The sequence below is a fragment of the Amphibalanus amphitrite genome, unplaced genomic scaffold, assembly GCF_019059575.1.
Source record: "Amphibalanus amphitrite isolate SeventyFive unplaced genomic scaffold, NRLGWU_Aamphi_draft 000343F_arrow, whole genome shotgun sequence".
Lineage (NCBI taxonomy): Eukaryota > Metazoa > Arthropoda > Thecostraca > Balanomorpha > Balanidae > Amphibalanus > Amphibalanus amphitrite.
This window is the reverse complement of record NW_024881838.1, coordinates 490,837-506,591: the sequence shown is the minus strand read 5'-3', so window position 1 is coordinate 506,591 and position 15,755 is coordinate 490,837. Positions and strand designations below refer to the sequence as shown.

Genomic DNA, 15,755 nt, shown 5'->3' with positions numbered 1-15,755 from the left:
ATGATAAGGGGCTAGCTGAAGCCTGAAACTAATAAAGTGAATTATGTTCTGAGCTTTTTTCTTAATAAAGACATTTATCAAGTCTAATCATATATTTTTTGGTGTTAGAACTATAACAAAGTTCATTTCCTTTTTGCACAATACAATCAAACACAGACGCCCCAGCCAAAGCTTTATGAAAGGGACCGTACTCAGCTCACACGTTTGCTGTGCAGTGACGTGGTGCATATCCATATGTTTGGGTCGGGTAAGGTTCGTATTGGAACTTCGAGCCACAAATGCATCTCTTTTCCATTTGTGAAATCTGCAGCCACTTCGCTTTGGAGTTTGGGCTGAGTAACGACGACCAGAAAATATAGGGGAAGGAGGGTGAATTTCGCCACCTTAAGGAAAAACGCTAAAAGAAAACCGCTGGAGATATAAGCATGCACTGGTAACCATTTCAAAGAGGAGCTCATTGGCTACGATTTAAGAGCCTCCCGATCAATCAATACCTAATGTTTCGTTTGCTTCTGACAGCTGCTTTTTCAGAAACATGCAAAAGGGCGCATTTGCCAACAGCTGCTGTAAATTGCGCCAGGGGGATGGCGCAATTAGAACCCAATTGCGCCCTATATTTTACATGGCTAAGTGAATGAGACGGAATGCATACACCCCGGCAGTCTAATGTCATTGCGGCTTACTTAACCCTCGCCGGCCGAGGGGGGGGGGGGCGGGTGCCGCCCCCCCCCATAGGGTTTTTTCGCGATAGCTCCGAACACGCTGGGGATAGAGAGCTGAAACTTGGCATACCTGACCTTTGATCCAAGCCGGATCTTTTGACACCAACCGCATTTTTGGGTCAGGTCAGGTCACTGACCTATGACGTCATAAGTGAACCTCTGCACGGTCTTCAGATGTCGCAACTTCGCAACGCCCTCACTGCCAGAGGAGATGTCACAGGGAAATGAAACTTGCAGGATCTAGTATCCATTATGAGTCCCACAACTTGTATATCTCGGATTTTTCCTAAAGGTCATATGAGGTCAGGTCATTTTTGTGACCTCACCATTATAAGTCAATGGGGAAAAATTCAAACTGCTATTCTGGCGCCGGGAACGATCTCCAACTATCTCAAGCACACAAAATCGTGATTTGATGCACTCCTTGCAAGGTTAGATGCGTCACTTTTGCAATGTTGACCTTGCGTGACGTCATTTATGACGTCATCAAGGTCAAATTAGTTTTTCATCAATAACTCTTGATCAAATTGAGCTAGCGAGTCGGGAAAGGCACCAATGGACTCAGGAAGGCCTGCCGAATCGAATGATATGCGACATGACCTCTTTCGACCAACTTCGTGACCTGGGGGTGCTGACCTGACCTTGACCTGAGGTCAACACCCCAAGTTGACCTGACCCGGACAAAAAGTATATCATTCGACGCGCCTGAGCGAGGCGAACACGATGCTGCCAAAATCGGCGCTCTGCGGCCGTTTTTTACAAAGTTATTCACCAAAAACTGAACCGTACCCTGGGGCACTTGACCTGACCTCAGAGGTCACCGGTTGACCTAGGACCTTAAAATCGGGTACCAATCTCTGCGTCTCGTAACGGCGCACACGCTCGTTTTTTCCGCGACGCGCTAGCTCCACCAGGGGCGAAACGGCGAGGGGGGGGGGTCGTACCCGCCCCCCCCCTCGGCCGGCGCGTATGTAGAAAACCAATAGGTCCCGCGAGGGTTAAACATTTATAATGTTATTCGGGCTGGATGAATAATAAATGTAGATATAAATCGCGATGTCTTTTGCCCAGGTAGATAACTTTACATGTGTCCGTACGCTTGTAAAAGTGCAACGAAAACGTTTACTGTAACCGACTAGATAATATGTGAACGTATGCGCCTATACAGTTAAATTTTCAATCGGTTCTCTCAAAATTAATAATTTTATAGTTTTGACAACTTAATGACATCAGTTTTTACTTTTTCATCATAGCTGTTACTTCTCACGCCTGAGTCCATGTTGAAAATGTCGTATTTTGTCAATTACACCACAAGTCGTAGCCTAAATGGCAGCTGCATTATAAGTTTGACGATAGAGATAATTTGCGGACTGACGACAGCGGGCTGCTCCCTTGCCTGACATAAAACTCCTTCTTTATTGCAATCAGTTAATGATGCACCCTACTGTCGTGATACAATGGCTACACCATTATTCTATTTGCGCCCCCCTGGCGCAATTGCCATGGGCGCAATTAAAATCAGGGGCGCGGGAACTACTTTCCGACTGGGGGGGCACACCATAATAGAGATCAACCTAGGGTACCCCCAAATCTAGTTTTCTCACCGGTTTTAGGCCACTTATTTTTCACCCCTCGGCTTTTTCAACAAAAAAAGAAAACATTTGCAAAAAAAGTGTGGTATTCCGTCTCAAAGCTGTGGCGGCACCGCCCCCACGGCCCCAGAGTTGGGGGGGGGGCAAGCTGCCCCCACTGCCCCCCCCCCCCGGCTCCCGCGCCTATGATTAACCCGCGCCCTGCTGGGGGGGGGGTGTTTGAACACCCCCCCTTGTGGTTTTTCGCGAATATCTCAAAAACGGCGGCGCGGAGCGCCGCCGTTTTTGGTACACCTTATCGTATATCAATTCTACACATGTTGTGAAAATTTCAGACCAAGGTCATTCAAGGTCAGGTCACCAGGTCACTTGAAGTGACCTCACCTCATAAAAAGTTTCAATGTCTGTCATAGATACACCGAGTGACCGATCGCTTTGAAACTTTCAGCGATTGCTAAGAGCAATAGCATGTACAAAATGTATATCTCAGAATTTTGATATCGATGACCTAAGGTCAGGTCAATTTTGCGACCTCCCCATTATAAGTCAATGGGAGAAAATTGAAATGCGCCTCTTTTGGACAAAAGACATTATAAACACTCCCAAACACCGAATTGCAAGTGGTTCAGACACACTGAACATGAAAATGGTGTCAGTGACCCTTGTTTATGTCCTGAGGTCACCTTAAGTCACGAATGGTATCTAACAGTTTTTCGCAAATAACTTTTGATAGAGGCATGCTAGAGCGATGAAAACGCCTTAGATGTGTTCAGCCTGACGATACGGATCGACTGATATGCAACATGACCCTTTCCGGTCAGGTCATGACCTTGACCTGAGGTCAAATTTTCAAGTTGACCTTTCAAGGTCAACTTATAGTTCATTCGATGCGTCTTGACGAGAGGAACACAATGCCGGTAAAAGTAAGCTCGTACAAGGCTTGAGTCAAAAGTTATTGCAGAAAAACTGTTTCCGAAAAAATCGGCTATTTTTGCAATTTTTGCCCCCTGCAGGCAAAACCGTTGACGTTAGGTCAAATCTGAGAGAATTACTCAGAAAGGGCTTTAATAGGGCTATCGAATGCTCTTTTCCGCGGCGCTGTAACTCTATTGGTTCTCGAGTTATGCATTGGCTTCTTGGAAATTTTCGACATTCGACCTGGAAATCGGCGAAATTTTGCCTTCAATGACCTCTGGTGACCTGACCTTTGACCTGACCAAAAAATTGACTAAAGTGATTTCGTCATTATTTTTGACGCTCTTTCGAACGCCGCCTTCCGCGTATCGCTACGTGGCCCAGGAGCCGAGTTACAAGGGGGGGGGTGTTCAAACACCCCCCCAGCAGGGCGTGGAAATCCAGGACCCCCAGCCGGGCGCGGGTTAAAATTGAGGTACTTTTTGATAAAAGCACAGAAGTTATCATAAAGATGTTGCAGGAAGTTTACGGTTTCAGTGAAATATGTACAATGAAAAAATGATTTTTCTTTCTAAATATCACTCTGAAAATCACACAAATATCGTAAATTTTTATAGCCAACGGTTCAAAATACTGCAAAGAAGTTAAGAAAACGCCATAACATCTTTGATGGCGTAATGAGCCTTGCTGATTGGCTTCATCGGAGTGTTTGGGCCATAAAATGAACAATCCAGCGGTGAAAATAATGTTTTCGAACACAAAATTCTAAACATGCTATTGAATCCGTGGGAATGTTGGTGGGCGCAATTGGTTAGGAGGGCGCAATACACCCACTTTCCCCTACCTAAGTCAACCTAGCCTCGTTACGGGATGTGGATGTCCCTTCGGCACTGATCAGGAGTTATTTATCCATCAGTTTATTTGACAAACACGCACGTCAAAACCAATGCATTGACAAAAGTACTAATGCCTTTTGCAGGCTGTTACAGCACCCCCAAATGATTCTCCGCACTCTCCGCATACGAGAGGTATACGACCACTTAACATATCCCAAGTACTCCTGAGTACGTTAACGTACATACGTATACTGTACGAATCACCAGTGTGCTGTTGATGCCGAACCGGTAAATACATTCGCAACCTCGCCCCTACGACCTGTCAGACCACCTCCACTCAGTCACTGCATTGTCCGGTGTGACACCCCTTCACTCGGTTACACAGCTCATGGCGTGGCAGCGTCTTCACTCGGCCACACCAGCCGAGCCGCCGTCCCCCGCGGCGGCGCCGGTCGAGCCGCCGCCCTCCGAGCGCTCGGCGCACGCGGCCCGCAGCGCCTGGTCCAGGTCGGTGCAGAGGTCAGACGGACTCTCGAGGCCGATCGACAGACGCACCATGGCCCCGGTGATGTTGAGACTGTCCAGCTCCTCCTTCGAGTTGCGCACGTGCGTCGAGAACGTGCTGAAAGTGATCGACAGCACGAGTCAGACCTTGGGTGACGGAAAACCGAATCCGACTGCATTATGTACAAGCCATTTATCCGCCATGTAGAGGGATATACCGTTCTAACTAGTGCACTTCTAGTCTTGTTATACTTTTCATTCCCATTTTTACTCATACGCTTACCTATCCGTTCGGCAATTTAGTTCGCGGTTCGGGTACTTATAGCGACAAGCAAGAAACAACACTCAAAAGATCACCATCTCTAACAATCTCTAAAAATCAGGCGTTTTTGTTGATTTACTAAAAGGGTAAGATTTGAATTCCGGAGACGAGACCTATTCAACCGATCCAGAGATCCAGTCATCTCGTGGTTCTAAAATCTACGATATAAATCGAATATAAATCGTCATAGACCTCTGTACACCTAAAGAGACAGAGGTCTATGAGGTCTATGAGGTGTACAGAGGTCTATGAAATCGTATTTAATCGGTGCGATGCGAAATTGAGTACGCGTGATGACCTGTAAGGTCGAGGTTTAAGGCTGCTGGCTCAGGCCTGAAGCTGCTACTCACGGTCCTACGGCCAGACTCTCGTAGCCCCCCAGGCTGCCGGCCATGGTGAACAGCTTCAGCTGGCGGAAAAACTCCATGGCCTCGGGCCGACCGCCACGAATGTAGAAGCTCAGCATACCGCTGCACCCGTAGGCCTGCCGCTTCACCAGCTCGTGCTGACGACACGATCGTCCATCATGTCATGAAACACTTTTGGTAGGTCTGTAATTGTATTCACCAGCTCATGCTGAGGTCGAACGTACAGAGTGGGCTCTGCGACTGTCATCTATGGCAAGACTGCCAACTATCGTTTTTAGTAGCATCGGCCGTAGTAGATTGTCTTCCTGGTTATAGTTGCATTTTGCTTTTGAAAAAGGCTGTTGGAATTGTCTTTTTTATCTTTTTAACTTTAACTCGAGCAGGAGGTAAATAAATACCTATCGGAATAATGCACCGTCAAATGCCTAAGATAATCGCAGGTATAGAATTTATAAAAAAGCAGATCTCGATGTGATGTCGATGTTACTCTCACACCGTATACCTCATGGGCACAGCAACTTATACATAAGACACAGACTTGTGCTTTCTCAGGCAGTCATTAATCATATCTGTCATACCTGCGGGTGGGACTCGAGGCCGGGGTAGAGCACCCTCTCCACGTGCGGATGGTCCTCGAGGAACTTAGCCACGTGCAGTGCGCCGCGCATGTGATGCGGCATGCGCACGTGCAGGGTGCGCATGCCGCGGAAGGCCAAGTAGCAATCGAACGGGCCCGGCACCATGCCGGAGTCTGAGACATTACAAGGAGAACCGAGCGTTAGGAGGTCCCTCCTCGATGAGCTGAGCTGCCGGATTTCCATCGAACGGCCATTATCATTTAACACGTAAACGGTGTCATCACGTAAACGTCTAAAATACGAACATCCCAACGATGCTATGCAAAATAATTTCAGACCGTGGAACAAGCCCTCCCTTTGCCCCTCCCCGGTCCCTCCTGCCGACCCCAGCCCCCGCGCCCCGCTCACCGATCTGCATGAAATCTCTCACCGATCTGAATCAGCTTCAGCCGCTCGTAGAGGTCCTCTCTGTTGGTGGCCACAGCTCCCATCACCACGTCAGAGTGACCGTTCAGATACTTTGTGATCGACTCGATCACAATGTCGATGCCAAAGTTCAGCGGACGCTGTAAAAGGGACACTTATATCAACGAGAAACGCATTGCGACAATTAAGTTGTTTACTCATTACTCATACACCTTCCTCACTAAGTTGTTTTTATTTTGGCTTCTACAGGGTGTTTCATAATGAATGTCAATTTTTAACATGGAAGTTCATAAAGAAAAAATGTGTCTAGCACGTGCAAACTTTCAAGCATTGTTGAAAATTGATGGACATTTTATATAAATAGCATTCAATGCCAAAGTTGTTGTCATTCCTTTTTCAGAACCGGATATGTCGGGATTACCTCGCGGCTCGCCGTGCTCAAAGGATTAATACGCCATTTTCGAAAGAACAGCAGGCATGGATAGTGTTACAGCTCGGAAGCGTTAAGAACATCTCCAAAATTATGAGAAAGTTGCGGCTTCATTTAAAGTTAACCATTTACTTCAGAGTTCACTTTAGACTTAGAGCAAGACTTCGTTGACTCCCCATGGACTGCGAAGAAGTGCTCCGAGCCGTGCGCCATATCCGTGGACGGGCCCGGAACTTCTTCGATCTTCACGGGGCTGTTGTGGAACCGTTTGTCTAGATAGAGGAAATTGAACAGACAAAAATCAAATGTCCAAGTCTTCTGGTGTATGTGAATCTGTAAATTATGCAAATATATTGTTTTATGTGGTTAATATGGCGAATTTAAAATTGACATTCTTTATGAAACACCCTGTACATTTAGGTATACATGGGAACCTAAAAACATATACCTCTGTTTGAGCCGAGTTACAACGTAAACAAAATGACCGAACTAATAATAGCCGATAACTTCGATTTCAAATTTTCGACAACGCATATCATTGAAACAATAATAGGTGAAGATCTCAAGATTTCCAATGCGCTAAACAACTAAATAAAAACGTTATATTGAACTGAAAGCATCCAATAGGTAGGCAGGATAGGGTTTTCCACTGATAAGTTGTTTTAGATAGACCGCCGCTAAAGGCGTTGCTGTTAAAACGGTTCAGCTAGTCTTTCTGTTCCAAACCATCCTCCATGAATAGCCAACAATGGCAGACGATTCGGGACTAGCCATCGTTATAACACTGATAGCCGAACCAGCCGACAGACCTGGAAGTAGGGCGACATGAAGGTGTTGTCACAGACGGTGATGATGCCCGGGTGTCGGCGGCAGACGGCCACCACCGCCTCCAGGTCAGCGATCTTCATCGTCGGGTTCGACGGCGTCTCCAGGTACACCATCTGACGGCGACGGTAATGGTGATGATGATGATATGATGATGGTGGTGGTGATGATGATGATGATGATGATGATGATGATGATGATGATGATGATGATGATGATGATGATGATGATGATGATATTTGCGTTTTGTTGGCTGGCTACAATTACGGTGTCAATCTGTCTCTCCGTCCGTCCGCATGCCCGTCCGTACTTCGCTCGTATGTCCTTCCGTCCGTCCGTCCGCCCGAACATCCGATCGTCCGAATGTCCATATTTCCGTCCGTGCTCTGTTGGTATGTCCGTCCGTCCGTCCGTCTGTCCGTCTGTCCGTATTTCCGTCCGTCCGTCTATCCGTATGTTCGTCCGTTCGTATATCGGTATGTCCGCTCCCCCACCCCCAAGCTATACGATCGTCGGTCTGCGCTGGTCGCGCGAGGCGGCCAATTCACGGCAGTGTGGCACGTGTGGTGTGGCACGTGTTACACGACACCATCTGCCTCAGGGGAGGGGGAGGGGGAGAGGTCTGCCGTCCTGGGCCGGCGGCTGGCCTGTGAAGGTTACGGGTGATGCGGTTATGTTCCATGTCACTCTTACGACACAGATCCACCGCACATGGAGTCTGGCAGGACTGGAAGGGCCAGGCCGGCCTGAGGACCATGGGGCCGCGTCGATAAGAGTAGTTATAACAAGTCTTTTTACCGTTTACATAACATGCAGTCAGTGGACGATTTGTGAAATCATGTACTAGCCTAACAAGTAACAAGTGTAATTTATGGCATCTATAATGTATTTATTTTTCGCCGGTTGTTATACTCTAAATCACATAAATAGTGCCGGCTTACACGCGCTGCTAAAACGTTGAGAGGCTCACATTTCGTACATCTCACTGGTCACCACTCATTTAGTATCTGGCAAGCCTATACTGACCTTGGTCTGCGGAGTGATGGCGCTCTCGATGAGCGAGGCGTTCCGGGCGTCCACGTAGCTGAAGACGATGCCGGTCCGCTCTGTGTGGTGTCTCCAGAGCGTCGTCGAGCCGCCGTAGACGTCGTCGCTGACGACGATGTGGTCGCCGGCGCTGAGCAGCATGGTGGCCGCCTTGACGGCGCTCAGGCCGGCGCTGAACGCCAGCCCTGCCGGACGGGGACGAAGGCTGAGAGTGGGGTTCTCAGAACGGCTAGCTACGCGTAGTGGAACAGCGGGCGCCATATGTAGACAGACCCAGCTGGTTGGTAGTGGACCCCCAGGCTAGCCGTTAGGTCTCGGCACTGGCTGGCCTGGCCATTCGACTAGGCAGTGAGCCTTCAGCCGTAACAAGCTCCCCACTCCCCAGTCCCCAAAACGACCGGTCGGCGGGGCAGCCAAGGCAGTGCGCTCTTTCACCCCCACCCCCTACCAACAGTTCCAAAACGACTGCACTGAGCGCACCTAATGGCCAGAATTCCACACACACAACACATGTTTACTTTCGCACAGATCTGTTTCAGGAGGAATGTATGTATACACTATACATAAACCGCATACCTTCCTTTTCACTGAAGTGTATAGTTGTCGTTAACATTTATAATTATGCTGCCGAGCATAATGATTTCACAGTGTATAATTATTTCAAGTAATCATTTATTATCCCGCACCGTAGACAGTGTTTACCATTGCTTCACGTGCAAAGAGAGAAAATTATCAGATGTTTAACCCGGCAGGCGGTGGGCCTCCTGGCCACCTTCTGCGCGGTGGGGGGGGGGGCATTTTTTTGCCCCCCCCGTATCTCCGAAACTACTGGACGGATCCGGAAAATTCAAACGACGTTCGATAGCCCTGTCAAATTTGTCGAAGGAAACCAAATTTCATTGACCTCGGGGTCACCGATGACGTCACAGGTCAGGTCAAAGATAAAATGTTTCACCGTTCACGGGGCTTCTAGGGAAAGCGCTGTAACACCGAGTAAAACGCATTTTGTCGAAAATCAGCGATAGGGCGTAAGTTGTCTAGTACATATGTTGCTATTAGAGGTCACTGGTCATACCAATTCAGGTCACAGGTCAGGTCACCAAAGGTCACCAAGGGTCACCACATGAACCCAACTTTACTAAGTTTGTGCGATGCATGTTTTATGGCCAGTTTTTCATTTCCAGCTCAATGATGTTGGTTATGAGACCATCAGGTACGGTTTAGGTCACTTTCTGGTGGAGATCAGGTCAAGGTCAGGTCAATAAAGGTCAAATTTCAAAGTGGATATTTTTGCTTAAAATGAGTATTGATTTGATGCAGCTCGTCACGGGGAGTCTAATGGTGGTCTTTGTTTTGCGCTACCAGGTCTAAAATTGCTAAAAATTGAGTTTGAAAATTTGTCGTCATCAATTTTGAACAGTTTTTTTCGCTATAACTTGGCCAAAAAAAGAGGCATTGATCTCAAATTTGGTATGTAGATAGAAGGCGATAGGGACTATCACATATATTCCGTTTTTTTCGAAATTCAAAAAACTTTTTGGATTTTTCGGCTATTATATTAAAAAATCTATTTTTTTATTTTTGGGGGTCAAAATTCAACAAAATTGAAAAACCGAAATGACAGTTTTGTAGCCCTGTTAATTTCACACCTTTTATGTCTGAAACGTTTTTCTATATCTCTAAAGCTGTAGGCCTGACAGCTCTTCCCGCGAAACCTTTTTCTGGGTCGAAAATGGCAGAGTTGACGTCACTCTGACGTCATTAGCGGCCAACCTATCACAGCCTTTGGAAAAAATTTTTGGTCACCATGTGCGCTAGCTACTCCCGGGAGGGTACTGAAAGTTTGGTGACGATTGGCGCAGCGGTTCTCGAGATATATCGAAAAAACTAAAGGGGGGGGGGGGCAAAAAATGCCCCCGCCCCACCGCCTGGAAGGTTAACTGACTTGTTAGACGTCTAGACGATTAACAAACTGTTAAACGTCTAGTAGACATTTCGTCTAGTCTGAAATATGTCGTTTTTTAAAATAAAATATATTATTTACCTTTAAGCACCCGAAAGATATCGGCGGTACGGGAAAAAATTATTAAACCGCTCGTAGGTAGAAAAATCTTTTAAACGTTGAGCCGATAGGCGAGACGTTCAAAAGATTTGTTTTACCTACTCGCGGTTTAACATATATACAGTTCTTTTATGGCAAGAAAAACGTCATTAAATCACAAATTGAACATTTTACTTCTTAAATTACTGAGAACGAAATGATTATTGTGGTGATTCGAGGTTTAAAATGATGTTATTGGACGTTATCATTTTAGTAAACTTTTATCTGTGATATTTATGCATGTGAAAAACATCATCATGTTAGTAAACGTCTGCAGCCGTCTAAAGCAAGACGGCTGCTCAATTACCGTATTTTCCATCTTCCAGCTTTGCGATGGCCTTTTCAATGATCAGTCTTGATGGGCTTCCCAGGCGAGAGTAAACGAACTCCTGCAATATGTGCACCGGCACCGGCGACCGAAAGTTAAATCAGCGTCAACGGTGTCATAATTACCGAATTACATATAAACAGGGTGAGACCGATTGCACGTCTAAGCCAATAGTCAACGTTTAACGCTAACTGAACGTTTTATAAAGGATCTTCCATCCCATCACCAACGGCCAAAAGTTTCTCTCTGAACAATGCATTCCATTTTCTAGCAATTTAACTGTGATTTAACTATTGACAAATTTAACGCATTATTATCACAGCTATGTCACACTGTCATCAGGTATGTTTAAGCTGACGTCCCACTGACCGCCGCTGAGCTCGTTAGCACATATTTGTGCGTTATTTAACCCTTTGTTATATAAATATTGCAGCCTGCCGGCGAACTCACGTCCCACTCGCCGCCGGGCTTCATGCGGTACGTGGAGGACAGTGTGATGGGCGGCACGATGGCGCCGTGCGGTATACACGTCTCGTCCAGACCACTGTGCACCACGCGCGTGGCAAAGTGCTCGTCCTGCGGCAGGTAGCCCTCCACAGACATGGTGGCGGTAGCTGAAATACGCCGAGTAACACACACAGAATAAGGATTGTGCAGGTATACGTGTACGTACATACCTAAGCGAGACAGCGATCCATGGCTGCTGATTAATAATAAAAAAATAGCCGTATGGAGGTCTGTTGACAACAAAAAGCTACGTATCACTTACTATCCTAGCTCCTATATAGTGCGTAGTCCACTACCCATAACTAACACATTCAATACTGAATGAGGTGTAAATAATTTGCTAGGCCTATCGTAATTCGAGAGTCACTGGCTGTTCAGCGCTGACACACCGCTGACTGCACTCACTCCAACTGCTGAGTTCAAGTCTAATACACTCACTCAGTAGAGTCAGTCGCGACAGCAATATCTCTGCTGACTGATGAGCATGAGCTACCTAGCGTTTTAATGCGCATCTAGATACCCTGGGTTGGTCTAACAGTCATCGGGTCATGATTATATTTCGATGAGTTTAACTACTGAGCTGTTGATAGTTTCACTTTCAATAACACCGCTCAGCTGCCGGTGCGGTACCGATAACTTATGCGCTAGTTTTTTTTAACCGCAGGTTGTTTGAAAAGACAAACACTATTCGTTAGAATTGTGTTTTTCTATTGAAAAACAACCGGAGCGGTCCTTCTCCGGGCTATGTTTTGCATGGTTGGCAGCGAATCAGTACAACTTGATTGGGGCCTAAACGAATCGCTCAATCTTCGTAAAAAGTTCAGGGTATGAGCTCCCGCAGGCGATCTACCTGATGGCACCGGTCGCTACTCGCTCAGAATTTTTTTTGCGCGTGGCACGTGCGATTCCATTTTTCCCATGTTAAGTCAACGGGGTTTTGGACACTTTTTGCGCAATCGCGAATAGCGGAAAAAATCGCGGATCAAGGTATGGTTTGCTGCACACCATTCTATGACCGACACGTTAAGGTACACGCCCGTGGGCGCCGTATACCCGTAAGAATTCGTTAACTTGAGTTGCACGAGTTTGAAGTTGAACTTTTTTTGCTCCCCATGCTAAGTCAATGGACGTTTTTGCAGAGACATTTTCATTCGTTCATTGCACAAAATTATATGATACGATTTTGTTTAAACTTTCAGGACCTGTTGAGAAACGACCATAGAACATGTTGTTATGCTTCATTATGAAATATAATGGGTATAATGGGCCTGTTTTGGGGTAATCGGCACGTGCATTTTCCCATAGGGTTAACATGGGAAAATTTAAAATGCGATTTGCGAAAAATTTCGTCAATTATATTTGCTGATATTTTTAGGGTCGGATCTCGGGCTGGCACCCCAACTGACGGTGGTAATTATTTAAAATATAATTGACAAAATTTCGGGTAATCGTCACGAACAGTTACCCCATGTTGAGCCTATGGCGATTTCGAAATATTATTTTCAAATCGATTTTGTCAAAAATTTCCATGTTAGATTTTGAAAATGTTCCAATATGTTGTGCCCCGGGGTGTCGGCTACCACATGGTATGGGTCAGATATGGGGCGATTGAAAAGCACGTGCCACATGCAAACGTGTTTGATGGGGTAACCTCCGGGAAAATCCGACATTGGCCTACTCGGGGTCCTATGGCGTGGAAACGACTTCAACTAGCGACACCAAATCAGTGCAGCCGGTGAGCAGATGAGTCCAGCTTGTCGCACTAGTGGTCACGTGTCGCACGTGCTATTGCACGTGCCGTGGCACGGGGTCAATTTTGGTGCTTAAACATACTAGCATTGTGAAATGCAAGGAGTGGGGGAAATAGCCGTCAGGCCGTCAGTTTTTATGATAGGGTCGATCTGAAAATGGGTTTAGGCACAGAATGAAGGGGGCTACAAAACTGCTATCTCAGATTTTTTGTAAAATGAAAAATTTAAAATTCTGGGGAAATTATGTATTCGGAAGGTGAAATTTCCCTAAATTTTCCCGTTTTTTGAGTTTAGCCGTCCACTGTTCAGAGACGGTGATACGGCCGGGGTCATCTTTTACATGCTGATGGCCACGTCGATGGGTCATCACGTGGCGTGAACGGTGAAACTATCAGAGGTCCGGCACGTGCCACGTGGCCACGTGTTTGAGTCGCGTACCTCCCAGATTATCGTGTATTTGCCGATTTGTGGCCTTATAGCACGAAAACAGCACAAGCCAGGAACACTGAAATGGTGCAATCAGTGAGGGGACAAGTCCTGCTTACACCACCGGCGGTCACGTGGCACAAGTGCAGATTTGGGCACCTCCGTTGCGGAGATATTTTATTGTGAAATATTCAAATGAACATAACTTTGTCAGTTTAAGTCCAATTGGGCTGGACTTTGGTGGGTGGATAAAATTGTTAAGTGACAGGAACGAATGCGCCACGTTTGTCGCAGTGCGCCACGTTTGTCTCAAAGCGCCATTTTTTCCGCAAATCACAGAATGTGCGTAACTTTATCGAACATGGGACGATTAGGATGCGCTTTGATTGAGGGATGGCTGCCTAAACGGCAGATATGAATACACCACACTTGCCGCAAGGCGCCATATTTGTCTTAATGCGTCAGTGTTTACGTTTAACGGACGGTATTTTCATGTGCCACGGTTGGGGTGCAGCTGCACGTGCGCACGTGTAGGGGTCGCTTCAAGATAGCACACCGACTCCGGTCTGCACGTGCAAGGCTCATCCTCTCGTTTGGCGGCGGGCGTTTTTGCTGCGTTTACAAAGGTGCTTGCTCAAACAACCTGCGGTCCCGCGATGCGGAGCCCAGCATCGCAGATGCTGGTTTAGCAGTGCAGTAGGTACGGTGAGTAAAAGACAGTAAAGATAAACTGACCTTTGGTGACCTGGTGGCCCATTGCTGGTGCAATTTTTGTCACCATTAAAATTGAGATACGCATTAATACGCATCAAAATGCATCAATACAAAATACAATGATGCATTTGGAACGTCCGTAAACGGCTATACCTATACATTTCACTTTCATCTCACTTTCAAGTCTTTTGCGAACACTGGACGGGGCGAAAACGTGGTTTATCGGTCGTGACAAAGTAGTGAGCTCTCTCACCTCAGAGTCAGTAGCCGGGATCTGCGACACGCACACGTTCCACACAGCGAGTCTGACGAGCCGGGCCTCCGCTCCGGGGTCCTCTGCTGACAACTGTGAGTTGTCCGAGATACTCCGGGCCTGAGACGGCACTGCGGGGGCCATCTGCCGGGAGGGACCAAGGCGGCCGACACAGCCGGTATACCCGGGCGGCCGTCTGTCTGTCCACCAGCAGAGAGAAAACAGTAAACTGTGTTTACAGCTACTCAGTTATGTTTACATGTAAAATAATGGTGAGTGCATGCATGTGAACATGGTGTTTGGATATACGAAGTGCCAGAAGATGTTTTTGTTTTTAATGTTTTTCAGCGTCATCAGCTCACTCTAGTGCAGAGAGCATAGTGCTCGTTTTTACCCCAAAACTTTAGATCAGTTAGGGTCCGACCATGCTGTTGCCCTGAGCCGTTGAAAAAAATGAAGCATAGCCAATGCCATTGCCGGAAAGCTTAGGTCTCAGATCAGCCAGCCCATTTTGTTGCCAGGTCAACAGCTAAAGTAGACCAAAACAATCGTGAATCGAAGCTTCCTTGTTCGGGTGTTTGAAGCTACGCTACATGATAGAGGCGAAATCTTAGAAATGGTAGAGACGACTGCACTTATCAGCGTATAGTCACCAAAATAGTTCGAGGCTGAGCTACGGGCTAGCGCTAGGCCCTGAATCAATGGGCTGTTGGGACAGACGGACCAGTAACTCAGGTAAATGGAACCGGGGGCACGCACGGCGTCTCAGACAAAACTTTAGCTAGATAATAGGTCAGGGGCGCGGGAACTACTTTCAGACTGGGGGGCACACCATGATAGAGATCAGCCTAGGGTACCCCAAATTTAGTTTTCCCGCCGGTTTTAGGCCACTTATTTTTCATCCCTTGGCTTTTTCAGCACAAAAAGAAAACATTTGCAAAAAAGTGCGGTATTCCGTCTCAAAGTTGTGGGGGCACCGCCCCCACGGCCCTAGAGTTGGGGGGGGGGCAAGCTACCCCCACTGCACCCCCGGGTCCCGCACCCATGTAATAGGTTATCAGTGTACATTGCAGAATGAAGGTGCATGCCAGATCAGTCAGATGAATGCTC

The 15,755-nt window shown here is 47.0% G+C and overlaps 1 protein-coding gene across 1 annotated transcript; it reads right to left on the bottom strand.

Moving 5' to 3' along the window:
* Positions 1–4,130: 4,130 nt before the first annotated feature.
* On the bottom strand, positions 4,131–11,602 carry LOC122389096 (cystathionine gamma-lyase-like). The gene is made up of 8 exons (XM_043380787.1): positions 11,445–11,602; positions 10,974–11,055; positions 8,545–8,750; positions 7,503–7,634; positions 6,268–6,403; positions 5,838–6,010; positions 5,242–5,396; positions 4,131–4,687 (listed from the first exon to the last, which is right to left on the bottom strand). The coding sequence occupies exons 1-8, from the start codon at positions 11,595–11,597 to the stop codon at positions 4,471–4,473; spliced, it is 1,254 nt and encodes a 417-aa protein (XP_043236722.1). The 5' UTR covers positions 11,598–11,602; the 3' UTR covers positions 4,131–4,470.
* Positions 11,603–15,755: the final 4,153 nt, after the last annotated feature.

Excerpts from the sequence above, each read along its gene's own strand:
- LOC122389096 (XM_043380787.1), bottom strand. The coding sequence starts at position 11,597 with ATGTCTGTGGAGGGCTACCTGCCGCAGGACGAGCACTTTGCCACGCGC. Across the intron at positions 7,635-8,544 it reads CCATCACTCCGCAGACCAAG|ATGGTGTACCTGGAGACGCC; the intron begins GTCAGTATAGGC and ends CGTCGCCGTCAG. Across the intron at positions 5,397-5,837 it reads GCCTCGAGTCCCACCCGCAG|CACGAGCTGGTGAAGCGGCA; the intron begins GTATGACAGATA and ends TCGTGTCGTCAG.